Raw genomic sequence first — 13286 nt, 5'->3', positions numbered from 1 at the left:
CAACAATAGATAGTAATTGTAATATATACTTATTCAATAATTACATGTTTTTATATAACTATGTGTTTTTAGGTAATCTGTGCAGTGTAATGGCTATTATATTTCTATTCATTATTCTTATAAAACCCCTTTTCTTCCTATTACTTTGTGTCATTATCTGATTTTTACTTTTTCTTTCACTCTTTGTTTCACTTATATGTGATTTCATTAAGGTTTTAGTTTTTAGGTTACTTGCATTTTGGTTTCTGTACAGAAGGACAGATTTGGGACATACTGCAGTAGTTGGGCTGCAATTTTATTTTTTCAGAGAAAGATTTTCACTGTTAATTTTCCAATGTAGCTGTTGGAGGTCACACCACTTGACTACAGGTGAAAATTTGTTTCCATCACTGTGGAACAATACTGAAGAAAATAACTGATTTTAGGAGTAGTCTTAACCCTATGTCTTCTTATCTTACTTGTCTTCTCTGCTCACACCAGAGATGGAGATTCACTGAAAAATGTGAATTCTGAATATAGACTGAAAGAAAATTCAGTTTTTCCTAGTGCTGGGATAATTCTAAGCTGAACTGCAAAAGAGAATTGTCTTCTTAGTGGGTTATCTCATTTCTCTAAGGAATACTTTAAGCTGAGTCTGTCTCATTTCAGTAAAAGTATTTTCTTTTATGGTTTTTTCCCTGTATTTCATTGTTTATGACTCTCCTTTTCTCTCCATTACCATCTGCTGATTCTTTAATTTCTCCATTTATTATCCTGTCATGAATTTTTATACAAACAAGCTTTTTAAAAATAATGAAACTTAAGATAAAATATTTTATATTGATTAAAATCCAAGTTCTGTACTAGCAAAATCTACTGAGTCACACTAATTTCAACTTACTGAGCCATCTTTCCTTAAAATGAGTATTTCAAGTTCTTTCATTTTCCATTTGTAAATCAGTGTCCATGAGTCGTGATGGTATGGTGTAGTAGAGCAGAGTAGGTGGTAATCTACGCTTATGTAGTTTATACCATTAAATCTAACCATGCTTTTCTGTTTCACAGAAATCAATCCCTTCCATAGTTGCTTTGTAAGAGATTTGAGAAATAAAGGAAGATGGGTGTATTCTAAAAATTTTCTCCTTTCATGTTCACTTAGTTCTAATTAACACTTTAAAGATGCTACATTTATTTAAAAAATATGCACTAGAACATTTTTCAGTCTTTAAATTATTCTTTTTATACATTTTTTAATGCTCATAGAAAGTCCAGAGTTCCAGAAACAATCCTATTTACATGATACAATTATCAGCATGGCATCTTGAGCATCCTAAAATTTGCCCAGCATAAAACTCACTTGTCAGATTATTTCATAATTCATTGTCAAGCTTATGCTTTCCAGTAGGAAAAGCATAGCAATGATGCGTGGGTGATTCTGTCCTACCTGCTGCTGTTGATCTTCTTCTTTTCCCTGCAAGGTTTCTGTCCCTCTGAGTGCTTGACAACTGTAACAAGCTTGACAGCATGAGGGAGCAGAAAAATACTCGAGCCGCCCATGATCACTATTAATGCCAGGAGTTTAGTTGCAACTTACTGAAATCCCTAAAGCTGTTTCTAACAATTCTTTTGTAGTTTAAATTAATTACCATTATTGTTTCAATGTTATTTAAATGTGAAATCTTGTGATGTTCTCACAACTATTTGGTATATTAATTCTTTTTATTAACATTAAAACTACAAATGTGGAGGAAAGTTCTCACCATGCCCATAAGTTATTGTGATTTCCTTCTGATGGTAAACATTGGTTGGACACACCATCATCTTCATTGTCAATCTTTTATGTTTATATTCCCTTCCCCCATCATGGTAGCCTTGAGACGCTTGATAATTCTGTCAGTGTTGTTGATACTTTCACTTCCCACGGAAACTGGGAAGATCTATTACCCCTTTTTTAAATACAATTGTAACTGGGGAAAAGTGGAATAAAACACCAGCTGTTGTTACATGTCCAAAGTAGGGCAACAAAACTGAAACACAAGTCTTACAAGGAGCAGCTGGGGGTGTTAGCCTGGAGAAAAGGAGGCTCAGAGGAGACCTTATTGACTTATTAAAGAAATATGGGTATTGATCTAGTATCGATACCCAACTGTGACGGACAAAGACTCTCTAACAGTTTAAAGTTAGAAAGTGGATGTTTATTACGGCCGGGCAGCACGGCGGGATATTTCCCTAATTTGCACTGCGAAATTCACAGGTAATTACAAAGCCTTTTATTTACAAAAGTGTTGAATACCCAAAATACAAATGCATATTCATACCCCTGTCACCTCCCATTTCTTGCTTCGTATGCTAATTGGCAAAAAGTCTAGTAAGCATGCGTACTTTGTTTCCTAAAATGAGTCGGGGGTCTATTCTGGGGAGGGGTCACCCAAAATGAGGAGGTAAGATGAGTCTTCCTCGTCCTGACCTTTCTACCTTTTCAATGCATTCATGACAAATTAATCTTTGGTAGAACTTACAGTTTCCTGTGTTCAATTGGTCCTTTAAGCAGAAAATCTGCAGCTATCTTATGTCCTATTTACCACATTTTGTTTTTCATTACTAGCACAGCTACATAAACATAAAGTTGACAAGCAATGAGTTACTAAATCCGGGGTAGCTTATCTAAGATCCGGCTTCTGTTAACTGCGAACAAAGATTACCTATCTACTTCAGCTAATTCAGCAACTTATTATCTTAACTTTCCTAAAAATCCTTAGTTCCTCAAAATTAACGTCTCATTATCACTCTCTACAGCTGTAGGTCAGGTGGGGGCCAGCCCCTTCTCCCAGGTAACAAGTGATAGTACAAGAGGAAAAGGCCTCAAGTTGCACCAGGAGAAGTTTGGATTGGGCATTAGACAAAATTTCTTCACCAAGATTATCTTAGTGATTGGATACAGCGTTGGAACAGGCTGCCCAGGGAAATGGTAGTGTTGCCATCCCTGTAGGTATTTAAAATATGTGTAGATGTGGCACATGGCACTTTAGTGGAGGATTTGGTTGTGCTGGGTTAATGTTTGGACTTGATGATCTTAGAGGTTTTTTCCTGTCTAAACAAGTCTATTATTCCGTGAATCTAGCATTTCATCAGAGCAGGGGGCAAGGATTTGCTATCAGACTCTCAGTCACAGGTCCTACCCCTTGTTTTTTTTTCCCTTTCAGCAGAACTGGGAGTAATGTTTCACTAAGAGACCTGGTTAATAGTATTCCTTGCTCAGCTGATTTTGCTGTTAGCAGTGCTCACAGAATTTGTGAAGAAATAGAGATTATTTTTGTTGAAAAGCAAAAATAAGGTTTTCTTAGAAACGAGAAACCTATGGTAGCACGCCTTTTTGAGCATTCCTAGAGTTGATGGTAAGGAAAATTCAGTTCAGAGGTAGTTTCCAGAAGAATGAGTGACTGCAAATGCTTGAGTAAATAATAAGAGAAAGAAAAAGTATAAAATGGTCACAAGCACTGTTTTAGTTCTCCATGGGTTCTTTTGACACAGCTGTGATAATCTGTATACAGTAAAACAGGCAACACAGCATTTTGCACTTGATTTACGTAACAACTATGAAATGTATGCAGACATTGGAATATGTCTTTTTCTGCTCTGAAATGGTAGTTCTAAGCTAAAAACAAACAGCTTTTGTGTATGTTAAATGGGTGATGGTCATTGGTTTAGTATTATGCATGTTTCTAACACGGCTGTAACATAACACAAATATGTTGTCTGTAGCTCTGCAAAATGCTGAAGTGCTGTACTGTTCATCTCAAATAGCAAACTCCTCCACAATCACCCCATTAGAAATTCAGAGTTCCCACCACTCTGCTCTCTTCTTATACTTGAAAACTTTGTTTAACTCGTCTCTTCATTACCCTGATCTCCGTTCTGCCTTTCCTTAGCAAGTTTCTTGTCTTCTGTTCATGCTTCACATTCCCTGTTGGGATTGTCTGTCTGCACCGGTTCAAAATGAAGTTCTGGATGTATGTTAGGAGGTTTTTTGTGTGTTCTTTATTTATCTCTCTGCTATAAGTTATGTGTAATTTCTTCTGTCATAAATATTTTCCCATGTCAAGGTTTCCATGTCACCATCACTTTTCTTCTCTCCTGAATCAGATTTTCCCATTTTCCTTTCCAACTAAGTCCTGCATACAGGCTCTCAGATGTCCCTGATCATCACAGTGTTTGGGAGCTAAGTCATTTAGGGTAGTAGGACACCAAATATGATAAATTTGCTCAGAGTTAGGCTGAAAAAAAGGTTGCCAAGATTTTGTTACTCTGGACTGGTTTATTTGGTGTCAGTTTTAGCATTAGACAACTATAGACCTATGGAAGCAGTGGCCATACTAAAAACTCAACTATGGATCAATGTTTTCCCTTTTTTCCCCACTGTCTTCAGAAATCTGTAGCATCTTGGCTTCATCTAGACTGATCCAGATGTAGCTATGATGCTCTGAAAAAATTCTGGGTAAAGAGAGCCAGGACAAACCAGGCTCTAATAGAATCAGCCAGGAGGTGGCAATGACTGTGGGGAAATCTAAGCCCACACTGTGGATTAGTCAGATTCTGGCTACCCCAGGGCTATGGAGTGGGGCAGATTAGACTGTGCAGAGAAGGAAATGTTGCACCCTCACAAACCCTTTCAAGAGACAGGACAGAGAGAGAGTAGGCTGAAGGATTAGAAATCAGCTATTAACTTACTTTCCTCCAGCTCTCTCACAGGTCAACTAGATGGCCTAGAAAAACCATGATGGTACAAGAATTTAGACCAAAATTCAGGAATTCAGTTCTATGTATGATAGCAATTAATTATTTATTTAAGTACCTCTGTGAACAGAAATACTCTGTAAATATTTGGAAAATATTCTGATCTCATTTAATTTGCAAACTTCCCACAGCCCCATACTGAATTCTTGATGGCTCTATCATTAAGAGGTCTCTTTAAATTCATGCTACTTTGGACAGTCTCAAATAATTAAAAATCCACCTATATCTGCTGTTATTCCTTCAGGGATAAGAAAACTTGTGAATTTCTTTCGGTTTTGATAAATACAGGCCACCACTTGGGTTCAGAAATGATGGGAGACCCTCTTTCTTGAACTGCAAGAAGTCATTATAACTCTAATTGTATTAACATTTTTCACATATTCATTCACTACTTTTTGTGAAGAATAATTGATTATTGTAATATAATAACCAGGTGGAAATCCAGACACAAGAACCATGTTTGAAGACAGCACTAAACTATAATAATCCCTGATCTGACTTAATTCCAACATACTACATCTCTAATGTAATTGCCCTCCGCTTTTGCTCTTCTATGCCTAGTAATTCATGTAAGAATAAAAACCATTATGTAACTGAGAATAACTGTGGATCACAGATAAATATATATTTACTAATAGCAGCTATATTAAGAACCACATCAGAGGAGAAATGTTAAACAGTTGTTCATGTAACTTTCAGATTTCCAGATCGATGACTGAGATGTAATTGTTTGTTGTAATTACAATACATTTAACATGCATTCTGATTCATTAATTTAGCTACCTTGATTTAACCTTACAGATAACCAAGTCACTTTCATGTTCAGGCACTAAAGCCAGTAATGCTAGCCCTATGAATGTATGGCCAAGTGAGGAATTTTCTATACAACATCAACATATAATTTTTATTTTTCCTTTAACCTCAGAGTAATAATGAAAACTAAATATAATATGTTTTTACAATTCGTTATTTACAGTCTATTTTACAGATGTTTATGGACTTCTCTGGTTTTTGTTGTGTTTTTAATACAGCAGAGGAAATGAATATTTTAAAGCATGTGCTAGTGAGGAGTACCATTAGCAGTGGCAGTCTTAAAAATCTAGTAAAATGTACTGTTCACTCCTACATATTTTGATAAGTTGCTTTCAAGAGAAATTGAAAATATATTACAGTTAGGCTGAATTAATTGTAAACTTAATTAATATTTTTGCATGATTCTTTAGACTGTCTTTGCTTATTTGGCTGTCAATTCTTGTCAATTACTATCACAAATGATATGTAAATATGTCATTAATTTAGTAGAACAGTGATCCTGTGCTCAATGATTTGTTGTTCTTGCTTTTCATAGCAGAGTTTTAAGTGAAATCATGAGTCGATTTTCTGTTTTTTCATTTATTCCCTCTGGTTTAGAAACTTGAAAAATTGCTAATAGTTCCAGCAATCTCTCCTACAATGAGGTTGCCAAGAGAGTTGATGTTTAGTATCATGCACTTTGTAGTTAGAATTTCTGTGGCATTTAGGGATGCAGAAATCAGTAACTTTTTATTTCAAATTCAATAGTTGTTACTGGAGCATTTGGAGTGCCTTGTCTCAAGACACGAAAGGTCCCTGAGGATGACAGTGGTGAAACGGCAAGCACAGTCTCCCTCAGGAGTTTCCAGTGAAGTTGAGGTCCTCAAAGCTCTGAAGTCTCTGTTTGAGCACCACAAGGCTTTGGATGAAAAGGTACAGTATGGGAAAAAAGCTTACTAAATACACTCTTTAACTTGCCTAAATATGCTTTATGATGCAGCAGAGCAACAGTATTGTTTGTTTACTCTGTCATAGCTCTCTCTTTCCTGGAGCCCGTGCTTGGTTTTTGCCTCGGCTAGCTTAAGAGTGAATCCACGCCGGAAGGAATTTTCCCTTCAGGGTCCCAAAAGATCCCAGAGGCTGGAAACTTTTTCTTTTAGAGAGAGCAGGCATCAGTCAATGGCAAAAGGAAAGAGTCTGCCCTTGGTCCAGGGGGGAATCAAGGCTTTATTTAGTCTCTGCTCCTGCCTCCACAGGGGCAGGAGCCCAGTCCAGTTCCCATCCCTGTCCCGGTCCCAAGAGCTTTCCATATGGTCCCAGGGCTTTTACCCAGGGGAGAAGGGGCTAGAGGCAGGGACAAGCCACTACCCAATCAGGGACAAGGTGGGAGTGGAACAGAATTGGATTACATTCCAGTGTGGGAGGATGGGTGGGGAGAAGGAGCAGGGACAAACTTCGTTATACATTTTCCAAGGGAATGGGGTGGTACAGAAGAAACCATTACAAAACCCAATATAAAAATGAAATACAATATAAACCCAAATACTGCACTACAACATTACTTGGAATAAATCCTGTACTTAGAGCACTTACAGGTGTCCAGAGAAATCTGGATGGTAAGAATGTATGGCCAATAGCTGTAACGCACCTGAGGTCAGTTCAGCTATCTTTTGTAGACAATAGAAATGACTTTTCAAAAGAAGAAAATCTCACCCCTACCAGACATGGTTCTCCTATTTAGCACTAAATAAAGATGACCTTGTAGAATTTATTTGGTGTAAAATGTGCTTAAGTTATGGCCATGAAAATGTAGGTGTATCTCAAATTTTAAAAACACACAGAGGGGCAGAATGAGATGTTCCTAACTATGTAAGGGATCTAGCTCTTAGATATTTTTAGGGAGAAATCCTCCTAAATTTCAGAGATCTTTTTAGCAATTGCTACATAAAGACAGTGTTCCCTTTACAAGTAGTGTAACCTAAAGTAAGTAGTACATTCCTCATTATCAGAGGTGATGAAGGGCTTGCAGAATCAAGGCAAAAACCACTGATAAATGCATCAAATGCTAATGAAGAGGGTCTTTCCACTGTGTTCCTCATGTATCCTGTGCTGGAAAGACTATATTCAAAGTGAATGAAACTTTATACAACTATGAATAATCACCCTGAGTATTGTGTACATGAATTCAGAAATCTGATTGAAGTCTAAAAACAATATGCTTGGAAGGTGATATATCTAAATTAGTGCCTCAAAACTACACATGCAGGGAGCAGGTGAGAAACAGGGCTCCTGAGCAAAGAACCTTCTTCCTTATAGGGTCTGTTTTGGCTGATTGCTCATGGCTGCTGCTGAGTTGCTTCTCTGCTTGAGATGGTTGGGTAAGCAGGATGACATTGTGCAGCACAGCATCTGAAACCATTGACGACACAGATGAGCTGTATTGTACAGAGCCAGTTTAATGGTCTCGTCAGTAACAGATTTAACATCTAGAAATATACTCATAAAGTTGACATTTTTAATGAACTGAGGCTAGCTGTAGATGTATAGCAATAGATACATTTTGGTAATGAAAGGATGAGATACTGTGGGTTACGAGTCATATTAGGTTAGCTACCCAGTTCAAAGTTAAATAAATTTATGAAACTGAGACCAAAATAAAAAACTTATTATGTGTTTAGGTATATCTTTTGGGTTATATGTTCTACTCAGATATCATGAAAGCATCTTTAAAAAAATCTAGAAAAGGAAATATAATTACTTCTAGCCACTATAATAAGCTTTTGGATGTCATTAAGACTTAAAAAAATCCTCTGTTAATAAAAAGAACTTTTGAGGATTGATGGGGTTTATGCTCTGAGCTTTGATCTTTTACCCAGCACTTTAAATATCGATAAAGCTAGGGTAGGGAGCTCTCCAGCTTTATATTTTTGACATTGTGTTGGATAAGTATGAGAAATAGTAAGAACTAACTTGAAAATACATTCTGGTTATTCAACAGTTGTGCATATCTTACACATTTTCTTTTGTGAATGTTTTAGTGTTTTGGTTCTATGCAGTTTATTTTACAATTACATTTTAGAAATTATTGTTTGGAACTGGATTGAAGCTACATGTTATATTTTGACTAGCATCATTGAAAAAAATTGACTTACATTGTTGAAAATTCTATTCTTATATTATTTTAAATGTAACAGGTTAAAATCAGCATGTCAAAAAATTTTTGAATGACATAGATAGACATCTTATGCATCTAATTGATTCCTGTCACATTGATAATGGCAACTATGAGGGTAGAAAAGTTAACCATCTGCATTCATATTAACAGAAGATTCGTTTCCATCATAAAACAGGTTTTAAAATTGGTTGGTCAAAATTTCTTTTTCCAACATGCTGTTTACCTGTGTGTGGAACCCTTTTATTTTCATGCAATAAATCATATTTTTACTATAAAACATTCTGAGATAAGTCCAGTAAACTGTTTAATAAATTATTTAAAAATAATTTGTTATAAACCCAGCACACATTATTTTTAAGTACAAATCCTATATAAATACCTGGTTTTGTTACAGTGTCTCTGGAAGGATTGGATCAAAAGACGTTGCATATATCGCCCAGATACTTAATAATATAATGCTTTCACAAAGTGTCAGCATTATGGTGATTTTTATTTAAAAATAATGGAAGTAGAAAAGATACATGCACCCAAATGTGCTAAATTTTTCTTATGGCATGTGAGTCATATATTCTGCATGGTGACAGAAAAATTATGTAAGTTAGATTTGTTTCAGACCCTTCAGAAATAAGATATCAATCCACCTATAAAAATGCGCTGAAACTTTTCAGGGACTAATAGAACAACATGGGTTGGAGCTCCACAGAGACATGAGGCCCAACCTCCTGCTCACAGCAGGGCCAACTGTTTCAGGTTGCTTAGGGCTGTATCCAATAACTTCTGAATATTTCTAGGCAGAAAACCTATTCTGGTGTTCCACCACACTCACTGTAACTTTTTCCCGTAATACCTATCTGGAGTTTCTGTTGTTGACTGTTGCACTGGTTCCCCTCACATCCTGCAAGGTCTTCCCTTCCTGCATCTACAAGAAGAACCTGGCTTTATTTCCTCCACATCTTCTGGTTAGCTGCTTGTAGACAGCAATTAGATCTCCCATGAACTTTTCCTTCTTCACTTTGACCAGACCCAGTTCTCTCAGCCTGTCTCATATGCTATGTGTTCCAGCCCATGGCCCGCTTGGTGGGCGTTCATCTGCCAATATGTTTCTTCTACCAGGTAGCCTGAAACAAATGCAGCCTCAGAAGTCTGGAGGGCAATAATAATTTCCTCCAACCCACTGGCCAAACTGTGTGCTGGTCTTTTTCACCACTAGGGTCTTTTCTACAAAACTGCTTTCATCTTCCCGAGGCCTGCCTCATTCCCCAGGGTTATGGATTTTGTGGCAATGGGCTGCCACACAGGCTTTGTGTTACTGATCACAAAGGTCTTGCAGTCCATGATGCAAGAATCTACTTCACCAATTCACATCTCACCAGTTTCCCTAGGGATGAATGGAAGGTCTTGCAGAAAACCTCAGTAAAGACAAAAAACATTCACTGTTCTCCCCTCATCCATGGAGCCAGCCCTCTTAGTATGCAAGGCAGTAAGGTTGGCCAGATATCATTTGGTTTTGACAAGGCCATAAGGGCTCTCCCCAGTCACCATCTTGTCCTTTATCTGCCTGAAAATACTTCCTGGAAGAGCTGCTCTATAACCTTCCCTATGCTGGCCAGCATATACTTTCCTGGATCTTCCCAGGATAACTCCTATATTTCATGAAGGAGGACAAAACATTTGTGAGGTTTGCACTCCTCCGGAATCTCCCTGATTTCTCCTACTTTCAAAGTTGAAAAAGGCCTTATTATGACAAACTAATCAAATTTCTTGGCATCTGTGGATGGAGTCAATCTACTGCCTTTGACTTACGTATGTCTTGTCTTCCTGTATTGTGGGTAATGTTCCACTCACCCAGACTTTGCTGTTGTGCTCAGGGGAGGTGTGCGGGCAGAATATCACAGGTAAAAAACTTTTTAAAAACTGAGGTAAAAAAACATGATTTATGGTACACTGGTGTCACAGCACAATAAACAGTGCCCCGTCAGAAAATGTGCACAAAGCTGAAGTGGGTTAATGGATAAAGAGTAATAAAAACTGTCAAAAGTGCACTGGAAGTGTATCATGACACTTTGCAAATGAATAATGGAAATTTTTATTTTTTTCTTCACAAAGAACATTGACACCGAAACTATTTATGTACTTGTTATTTTCTTGGAAAAGCATAGCAAATATTTTCATGATAAGTTTTGCCCTTTAAACTTACAAAAATATGAAGAAAATCTTAAAATTCTTCATAAATGCAAATTTTCTTTCATGTTTTCACTTCCTACACTACAACATCTTGATGTGTTGTAACAAGCTCTGCCACAAAACTTGACTGATGGTGAAAGGATTGCTACATGCACAGTACAAGAACTACAAAACTATCCTCATTACTATAAGAAAATGCAATGAAACTTATTAACAGATTGGAAGATGAAAAATAAAATATATCAATTTCTAGGCAGGCCTGCTTAAGTATAAAAAAAGATCAGGAGTGATACCTTATTTCAAAATCTGTTGACTTTTTATCTATTACATGAACTCTGGGCTTTGCCTTTACCTTTTGTCCACCATAGAGAGATCACAGCTGTGATTGTACTATTCAGAGAAAACATGGCTGTCATTGCAGTTTTTCAGTCTGACAGCTCCTTCAGGGTCTCTCTCATTATCTACATGCCACAGCTCTGGAGAATGAAGGCTTGTCATGGCTTTCCATGTGACAGAGTTAGTCTTGTTTGGCTGGACCCAATAGATATCTTCTAGGAAGTAGGAAGTGGTAAGAGTATGTTTTCGTCTTACCCCATCATCTGTACAATATCTTAGTAGTGCCAAACAAAAGTCTTCATAGACTGTTTTTGCAGTTTTAATGTATTTTATGAGAATTTTCTCTTCAGGGCATGGGGATAATGACAGAGTTAATTTAGTTTCAAAATGCTTACCATTCTATGTGTCCCTCAGAAAAATCTCATTGCGTCTCCCTGGGTAAGTTGTGTCACAGCAAATGAAATTGATAAAAAATAACTGTACTATTATTATTATTATTATTATTATTATTATTATTATTATTATTTTATTGTTATTATTATGTTATTTAGAAATCTAATTTGACAGAAGCTATACATATTGTCAAAAAAAGAGTATATCTAATTATGCTAGCATTTTTAGAATACAAAATCAAAGCATATGGACAGTTCTGCTAACAATTTTAAATTTTCATCATGTGAGAAGTTAAAATCAGTGACAGTTTTACCTAAGTGTACAGTTAGGTCATATCTCACAAACAATGAGGATTGTTAAAAAAATATGAAGTTTTAAATGCCTGAACTTAGGAGTGATTTGGGCTAGGACCAATATAAAATTCTGACTTAACATAGCTTTTGCTATTGTATAAGTCTGGTGAAATTTGCAGAAGTATTCATAGAGTAAGAACCTTTCAGTTATTCACTTTGTCGTTCTTAATGCTACAAGGTCTCAAACACTACTCTTACTTCTGCTGAGTAGCTCACACCTTTTTTGTGTGTTTTTTTTCATGCAATGAAAAGTTGTGGAACTGATGTAAGACAGCACTACAAAATACTTCATGATATTTTGTTTGAATATAATGGAATTGTTTATAAAAGAGCAAGTGAAGACAATGTTTCCTAGAAATCATTAGAACTGAATAAAAAATAGAAGCTCATGTTAACTTCACGCTTAGAAAATACATTGAGTAGCTCAGGAAATATATAGTCCTTATAGACAATTCAGGAAGAACAAAAGATAGAAAAAATTAGTATGCTAATTGTGCCATTCTATCGTTCTACTTGACTTCTAATATCTATCTGAACATGTCTGTTGTCCTGCAGACATTTTTCCTATTTTGCTTTAAAGTTTGGGTTCAACTTTTAAAATGTGCATTGGAAAAGAGGAAAGAAGAAACTTCTCCAAACCTAATTTTTTGATCAGTGGCCATAAGAAAAGTGCCAGTTGATCTTCACTGTGGAACGCAGCTACTGTGGCAGTCTCTCTGAGCCCTGGCTAGCTCAAGAGAAAAACCACAGTTGGAAGGATTTTTTCCTCAGGGGCCCCAAAAAATTCCAGGAACCTTTTCCTTTAGACAGAACAGGTGTCCATCGATGGCAAAGGAAGGTCTGCACTTGATCCAGGGGAAATCAGGGCTTTATTCAGTCTTCTTCTGTGGTACTGCCCCCACCTGGTTCAGGAGCCTGGTCCTTGTCCCCCAGCCAAGAGGAAGGTTTCCCACGTGCTTTCTGGATTTCCACGGGAAGGGGCCTAAAGGCAGGGACAAGGCCACTACCCAGGTCAGAAATAAGGTGGAACAGAGTTGGATTACATTCCAGTGTGAGAGAATGGGCAGGGAAAAGGGGGCAGGGACAAACCTCAGGATTTTTGAGGGAACAGGGGAGTACAGAAGAAACCATTACAAAACTCAATATAAATATGAAATACAATATAAACCCAAATAATGCACAAAAACTTTTCCCTCTTTCTTATCAAATTGAAAAGGAGGAAGGTGTCAGTCCGTGGGAGATGTTCAGAGTTTGGACCTTGAGTACCTTTAAAGCTGAAA

At 36.9% G+C, this 13286-nt stretch overlaps 1 protein-coding gene across 1 annotated transcript in view; it reads left to right on the top strand.

Annotated features, from left to right (window-relative positions):
* PPFIA2 (PTPRF interacting protein alpha 2) overlaps window positions 1-13286 on the top strand; it is a 335304-nt gene that overhangs the window by 207921 nt on the left and 114097 nt on the right. The window contains 1 exon segment of the mRNA XM_058420262.1: window positions 6334-6498. Coding sequence (XP_058276245.1) covers window positions 6334-6498 — 165 coding nt within the window.

Source organism: Hirundo rustica, chromosome 4 (genome assembly GCF_015227805.2).
Source record: "Hirundo rustica isolate bHirRus1 chromosome 4, bHirRus1.pri.v3, whole genome shotgun sequence".
NCBI lineage: Eukaryota > Metazoa > Chordata > Aves > Passeriformes > Hirundinidae > Hirundo > Hirundo rustica.
This window is presented reverse-complemented; position numbering and strand designations above follow the sequence as displayed.